Source organism: Cotesia glomerata, linkage group LG1, assembly GCF_020080835.1.
Source record: "Cotesia glomerata isolate CgM1 linkage group LG1, MPM_Cglom_v2.3, whole genome shotgun sequence".
NCBI lineage: Eukaryota > Metazoa > Arthropoda > Insecta > Hymenoptera > Braconidae > Cotesia > Cotesia glomerata.
The window spans coordinates 8189949-8198359 of NC_058158.1; the positions used below are offsets into that span (position 1 = coordinate 8189949).

Sequence of the window (8411 nt, forward strand, 5' to 3'; positions counted from 1 at the left end):
GAGCCGCTAACAAATTATTTCCACTCGCGAAAGTCAACCAGTTTAAAATGATGAACAAACGTCGACAAGTTTCGCGTCCTATCGCGGGTATTGTGTTCTCTTATGTATATATATCGGTTGTGATGTCGTATCGTATGATGTGATGTATTTTCACGCCACCACCTGCCATCACGCCCATTTATCGACTTTCAATCTGATACATACGATAATCAGTTCCTCGATTTATGAGTTTCTCAGTAAATACATCCTATCATTTTCTTCACTCAATATATTATATTATATTTTATATTTTTTGTCTCTTTAATGACTCAAGACTTTCTATTTAATTACACTTGTATTAAAGCTTGTTTATATATTAAAAAAAAAAAAAAAAAAAAAAATACAGCTCTTTTTTACACTGAGAGACAATTTTATTTAATAGTAATAAAAAAGTTAATTTGGACTTGAAAAAAAAAACTTAGTTAATATTAATAAAATTATATTTTATATAAATAAAATTTTATTAATATTTAATAAAATTTTATTAAATACTAATAAAATTTTTTTAAATACTAATATATGTTTATTAAAATAACCACGAGCATCGCTTTCGTTAGCTGTCATTAATTTGCGTAATTTGTACTTGTTCCAAAAATTTGACGGTGAGCAAATAATCTCAAAAAAAAAAATTAATATTGATCAATTTAATTTATTAAGATATATAAACATATAAAAGTTAAATGTACTTAATTACAATACATAATTCATGTTTCATAACATAACATAAATTTTTATTAATTATAATTTAGTCAAATATATTTTCACAGTAATATCTTTTGATAAATAATATTAAGATTTTTCAACGAGACATTCTAACCTAACCTATTTGTTTACTTCCGACTTTTATGTTGTCTTTATGACAAACAACGTCTTTTACATACTAAGAAAAATTTATTAGTATTTAATGAAACATATATTAGTATTTAAGAAAATTTTTATTAGTATTTAAGGAAATTTTATTAATATTTAATAAATTTTTATTTGGGATTAGCCAAATAAACGTTTTATTAAATAGTAATAAAATTTCATTACTATTAAATAGAATTGTCTCTCAGTATAGATTATTAAAAACTTCTCGATTTTTTTATGGGAAATTCCAGTTAGGATTTTTATTTTATGTATGAGTTAGGTAGTTTAATCTTGTACACTTTTCCGAGTCAATAAATGAAAGATAAGTAGAAGATATTTCTCAAAAATGACAGATAGCTCAGGTAACCTTTACTTTTTCTACTGTCCAAAGTCGTGAGTAATAAACAAAAATTTTTTAGATTCTTCTGCCTCTATCTTGGAGCCTAAAAAGTATTCAAACTAATTGAAAGTATCTAACTTTATCGAGGAAGATTTTATAACTTTTTGGAGCTACTACAAGTTCTACTTTAGCTTCCTTGAAGAATATTAGACACGCGATGGCTCGATAAATTAAAATATTTTAGGTCTTTAAACCTTCGCTAAACGATATCAGTGAATTTCAAATAAATTAACGTCCTAGATAATAAATTATGTTGAATCTTTGAATTCAATCAAGTATTTAAAGCTAAGTGAATATTAAAATAATTGTTCTGAAACTATTGAACCGATTTGGTTCATTTAGAAATTATTGAATTATTTAAATATTAAAAGCCATTCCATTGAGAGCAAAGTGATTGTACTGAAAAACTATCAGCTCTTTTATTGTTGTAGAGTTATATTATCGTTTCAATTGATGAATCACTACAGAATTTTCTGTATGGTCTACAATGGATTTGTAATTGTAAGTGAATTCAATTGGATTAAAAAATCATGAAATAATAATTTTCAATAAAATTTTACAATTAAAAGTATTACACGAAAAAGAAAAATAGAAAAATTACATTATACACTGATAGGATTTGTTTGTAGTTAAAAATATTTGTTAATATTTAATAAATCAATTATTAGAGACCACTTTTTAATATTAAACAAATATTTCTTAAATGATTTAGGGTAGAAGTACCGTTTGTGGCCACTGTACCGTTTATGGCCATTTATTGTTCAAATAAACGATAGAAATGAATTTACATTAATAAACCATTACAAATTCAATTTGTTTTAATATAAGTTTTTTAAAATTCAACAAAAATATGGTTATAATATTAAAATTTTTTATAAATTAATTCAAATGTTAACTGGGCAAAAACGGTGCTAAAGTGGCCAAAAACGGTACTTCTACCCTATTTGTATTTAATAAATCTGATATTCATTTATTGAATGTTAATAAATCTTTTTAAACTCTAAGAAATATTTGTTAAGGACTAAAAAGTGGTCTCTAATAAATGATTTGTTAAATATTAACAAATATTTTTAACTATAAACAAATCCTGGATGAAAACTGGAAAAATTACAGTTTCAACTTGTAATTATTACAGATTTTGTAAGAATTAAATTGTAAAATTAGCATTGAAAACTCTGAAAATTAACATTCAAAATTTGAATTTAGAAAAATCTTATTTTTAACTGTAATTTTTTTAGTTTTGAATACGATGAAACACTTATTATTATTACTATTTATAATTTTTTTTTTTTTTATTACATCGAAAACAAAAAAATAGAATGTGTTCTCAGATAAACAATTTTTTCTCATTATTTGCTTGACTACTTTCATGTACTAGTTATGGTAAGATTTTATAATTGTTTATAATAATTTTAATAGAGCAAAATAGAATTAAAATTGTATTTATGAATTTATATATGTATTTTTCAGAGCCTGATGAAGATTCAATAGATTCGTAACGTCATAATAATAACAATAACATGATTGTTTTTTTTGTTATTATTAATTCCAACTACCTGTAAATTTTTGTACTATTTATAATGTAATTTTTCAAGTTTTCTTTTTTCCGTACAAATATATAAAATCAATAATGAAAATTCCATTTCATCTCCAAGCTATTGTTGATTGAATTATTGATAAGCTTTAAATATTTCAAGTAAGAAGCTTTATCATAATTAATTCACTTACAAATGTCATTGCAATTATTGAAATAAAATTATATATCAAACTATCAGAAATAATAATTTTTTTTTAATAAAAAAAAAGGAATTAACTTTCGAGATTAATAATTTTTCAGCCTCACTGATTATCAGTATCCTATCAATAAAACTAATAAATGATTAATTGACAACATAGCCAGCACATGTATAAAAAAATTACTATGCAGAGAAAGTGTTACATACTTAGCAATCTACAAGCATGTATTCGCGATTAAAATTAATCCGCAGTGATAAAAGCCGACTGGATAACGGACAATCAGCAAACATTAATAGCAAAAAAAATCACTTCATATTAATAGAGCAACAATAATTGCTTTCCGTTATATCACTTGAAATATAAATTCTCGGCATAGCTCATCTCATAAATAAGGTTATTTGAAAATAATGACACAACAGCAGGAATAATAAACGATGTAGTTGTAAAACGCAAGAATGATAAAAAAAAAAAAAAAATAAAACTTACCCATTAATTTTCTAACTTCAGCCTGACTGAGAAAGAGATTGAAGTGCCCGTGTCCTGGCCTCACCACGATAAACAACATCGCTAATCTCACCACCAGCATCAGCAACATGATTATGATGAGGTTGCTTACAACTCTCCTCCTATTCGCAACAAAACTCACCTCGGTCTTAAAAACCACGTGTTCGCTTAAAGCCGCGTTTGAGCGACTGAGTCCGCTGATGATAACCAGACGTTGACACGACGAAGACGGCAATTACTTCGCGCCCGCGCACACTCCCTCTACTTTGTTATTGCTAAATTTGAATATTTATTTCCTAAATATCAAACTACAATTATTTGCTCCAATTTTTGACTCACTATTATCGAGTCACCTCATTTTTAATTGTTTATTTATTTACTTTTCAGAGCTGGATCTATTTGGAGCGATGATTTTAAAACAGCGCGAATATTTTAAATAAAATAATAAAAATACAAATATCTTCTCGTTTTAAATTTTCGCGTTACTTTTTAACGAATAAGGCAACAAGAAACACTAACTGTACACAGTAACGTATAAAATAAAATACACAAGAATTTTGACAGCTTGTTTGGAGTAACACGTGCGAATAAATCAGTTTATTTGATTATTTTTTTAAATTTTATTAATTATCTCATCACTGGGTTTATTAATTTAAGTATTTTTCCAATAAAAATACCCTTTTACCGAAAGATTTTAAACTTATTTAATATTTTGCCGAGCTAACTGTGGATTGGACTATGTTGCCGCGTGAAAGCCACAACCAGTTCTGCTACAGCCGCCATCAGTCGTCCAGGGTCGACGCAGTTGCTTGGACTACCGAGAAGGTACGAGTAGAATCGGAAATCCACGAAGTTCTACGGTTTACTGTTTACTATAGTGCTTTTGCCTTATACTCGGTTCGGTTGGGTTGGTTTAGTGCCATACAGTGTGTGACGATGGTGGACTATAGGTATACCATACCTGCTTAAGGACAAGGGTACAGATTGTATGGGGGTTGCTTCTCTGTGTAGGTAAGAATGAGAATGAGATGAGAATTCACGGATACGAGAATAAAATAAAACGAGAAGGAGATAAAACGGACGGAGTGCCATCGAGAATTTCAAAGGAGGAGACTCCCAACTGTGATCGATGATCTTTGGATAAAAAAAATTTTTCGAATCTTCACACAAATGTTTTTCTGTTTTTTTAACCGATTGAACTATCCATCAAACATAAATTTTTTTTTGTTGCTATTTTATTTTTTTTTTTTTTTTTTAAAGTTAAACTGTTGGTGATAAGCGTCGTTAAATTTTAGGAGGTACTCTCGGGATATTTATGTCGATTGGTACTTTTATTGCATAAGGTAAAAGCCCCAATATATGATCATGTACCAGTATATGATCACTCCATGTATTTGTATACCTATATTTGTGAATATAGATATACAAATATATGGAGTGATCATATACTGGTACGTGATCATCTATTGGGGCTTTTACCTTATATAATAATATTAAAAGTCAATTTGGTTATTTTGAATTTTCTACTGTAAATAATTTTTATTACTAATAAAAATAAAAAAAGCCATTCGGCAGCCGAAATGGAAGTAAATTTTATAATGAATAGAAAAAAAATCTCCTTGGATTATATACAAAAAAAAAAAAAAAAAAAAAAAAATGAATTTTTAAGATTTTGAAAATTTTGAAATCCCGGAATTTCTAAATTACTTGACCGATCAAGCTCATCTTCGAACTTGACTTCGGTATTTATCTGTAGAATAAGTATGTTGAGTTAGGTGGAGATCCGTTGCTAATTGTAGACACTATCGTCCTGACAAATCGCGTTATATTTATTTATTTATTTATTTAACTTAGACCCAACAGCCTACAGGCCAATAATAGGGTCATTTACAATCATCATAAACTTATAAACAATGGAGACAATAAAATATTATAATGTTTTCATAAGTATAGATACCACTTGATATAATTTGTACTTAAATTACGCAGTCTCACGAAAATTGCAAGTTCATAAAGAACAAATGAAAAGAAAAACAATAATAATAAAACTAAAAGTCAAAATTACTTAATATAATTAACACTTAGATTAAACAGTCTTTTAAAGGTGACGCGTTCATAAAAATAAAAAAAAAAAATTTCAATTATATTTAGGGGTAATGTATGACTGTCATATGAAATGGAACAAGCATGTAACAGAGCTGATTAAAAAAGTCAAGTATTTCACTTTTTTATTCTATAAATTAAGTAATTGGCTACACCCATCTATACTGAAAACAATATATCATGGTCTTTTCGAAAGTGTTATAAACTATGGAATCATTGCTTGGGGTGGTGCATATGATAATACGTTGAAACATATTGTAAATTTACAGAATAAATTGATAAATAAAATGAAAATAGAAAATGAAATGTTAGTACCTTTAAAAATCAACCAGTTTTTTGTTGTGAATGCGCTTACTTATTATTTTACAGATTGTAAATTAATGCACTCTGGGAGGTTTATAAATACACGTAATAGACAGATAACTTTACCAAAAATTAATAAAACTTTAAGTACCAAAAATGCGTTTTTTGTGGCAATAAAATATTTCAATCTACTTCCCAATAATCTAAAAGCTCTTGAATGCAAAAAGAACTTATTAAGCCAGAATTTTGGGAGGTGGATTAGATCTATTGAATTATAAATTAAGATAGTATATTAGTTAGCAAAATATTGTATAATTAGTTGTAAGAAAACTTATACTTTGTACATTGCATTAGCTAATGAATTTCTTAATTCAATGTATATATAATTAAATATTATTGTATTTTTCTGGTGTCTATGCACAGGTGTCATGCACCTCTGTAGAATGTATATCAGAAGTAAAAATAAATAAATTACATGACATAACATATAGCTAAGCATATATATAAACATATATGAACTTTTGAACCATATAGCAAAATTTTTCAAAAGTTCTGTCATAAGGACCAATGCAATAGTTAGATTTTCTATGAAATCTACTAAAAAAGTGAGTTTCCTTTTTATTTTTTTGAAAAAATAATATTTTAGAAATTTATTCCCTAAATTAGTTGAGTCACTGTAAACAAGAAAATCAACCGGTAAATGAGACATTTCGTAAATGTTTAGCCAATTAGAAACACCGTGAAATTTTTGAAATGTCCAAGGCAAAATAAGACAACATTCTTAAAAAGGGAAAACTATTTTGTTGGAATACAAAATTTACAGATGCTTCTGCTTTATTTGACCTCGAAATTTCTTGTATTTTAAAATACAATGCATGTAATGTAAATCCATGAATAATGAATGTAAATTCCAGAATTGTGAAAAATGTAAGAGGAGTAAAATAGATATTTTTATAGTAAAATTATACAATCTACTTTACAAAAGACAATTTTAAAATAAAATTGATAAATAAAACCGAGTATGTAACTTTAAAAGTATTTAATAATAAACATTCAAAAAGTCTGACAGTTTAGAGTTAAATTTAACTAATAAAAGTATGCAAGTAACTTTTGTTTAAAAAAATTTGTTGTGTTTGAAATAAAACAAGGGCAATTTTCTTGTAACATAATCTTGTTCGCGGAAATTAGTTCTGCTTGAAGAAAGTTTTCAGTGTAACAGGTAGTTCGTTTGACTTTAGCTATTGTATATATCTTTAAACCTTCGTACTCGTTCTACCCGATCTCAGCTTTCCAGTTTTCTTACTTTCAACCTAACCACTTTTGGAATCTTTTCCGTATTCTTCTTTTTGTCCAATACGACATTTTCTACAGTATAAGTAAAGCCTGTACTGCATCTGCTTGTCTACTTATTTTACTCAGAACATATTTTAAACAATTAAACGAGTCTATATAAATTTTCACTTAAGCAACTCTGAAAAATAAAAGTGAAAGGATAAAAAATACATACACAATACACTGGATATTGAATTTTTCATCGTATCCCAAAAAAGTTATCTTAATAAATACATATAAAAGTAATTTACACGGCAGGTGTTATATATAAATATTCTGAGTCACTTGTGAGTAAAAGCATCAGCACTCAGGAGTAAGCGAAAAAATTTTCCATATAACGTATTATCGATTTTTACGAGCCCCATCAAGCTCTACAAACTCAATATACCTATCACACAGCGTCGATCAAATTTCATCCTCCCTCTTCATTCCTCTTATCTCTCTCGCTTCTGTTCATCAGTGATATCACACACTTTTACACATGCTCTTACACTCGCGTATACTGACATTTAATATCGGAATATTGACAGATTGGCTGCGTAAAATTCCTACCTCGAAAATCACAAGATCGACTCGATGATAATATCAACGAGATCCCCCAAAAGTATCTACAAATTTTATATCAACATTTACTTAAGTATCGAAAATCATTTAATGGAATAAAAAAAGTTTCAAACCTTCACCCTTATATTAAAAATGGTAAAAAAATTAATTTGATCTAAGAAAAAAATTCTTGAACTTAAAAATTTAATTTGATTCAAAAATTTTCGTCAAGAATTAAAAACAATTTTTTACACTTTGAAAAATTGGAAATAATTTTTTAATATTAAATTAACTCTTAAAAATCCCAGAATTTTAAATGAATTAATTTAAATTAATAAATAGAGAATTAAACGACTCATGAAGCATCAGAGAGTACTTTACGATCGAAAAATTTGTTTTGCCTCGATCTAGCAATTATTTAATTAATTACACGACTGGTAATCCACGTAGGCCAATTAATTTGCGCATCAATCGATGGATAATTTAATGGAGATTAATTCTGTCACTTGTAAAAATTAATTTAAGATTTATTTATTTATTTTGCAGAGAAATTAAACATAAGAGATAGACAGAAATGTAAAACTAGTAATTTTGTGTAGTA

At 27.1% G+C, this 8411-nt stretch overlaps 1 protein-coding gene across 1 annotated transcript in view; it reads right to left on the minus strand.

Moving 5' to 3' along the window:
• The window catches only part of LOC123275182 (tyrosine-protein kinase Dnt), a 58127-nt gene extending 53814 nt beyond the window's left edge, over nucleotides 1–4313 (minus strand). Inside the window, exon 1 of the mRNA XM_044743131.1 lies at nucleotides 3512–4313. Coding sequence (XP_044599066.1) covers nucleotides 3512–3620 — 109 coding nt within the window. The 5' untranslated portion in view covers nucleotides 3621–4313. The remainder of the gene's footprint in view (nucleotides 1–3511) is intronic.
• Between the last annotated feature and the right edge of the window lie 4098 nt (nucleotides 4314–8411).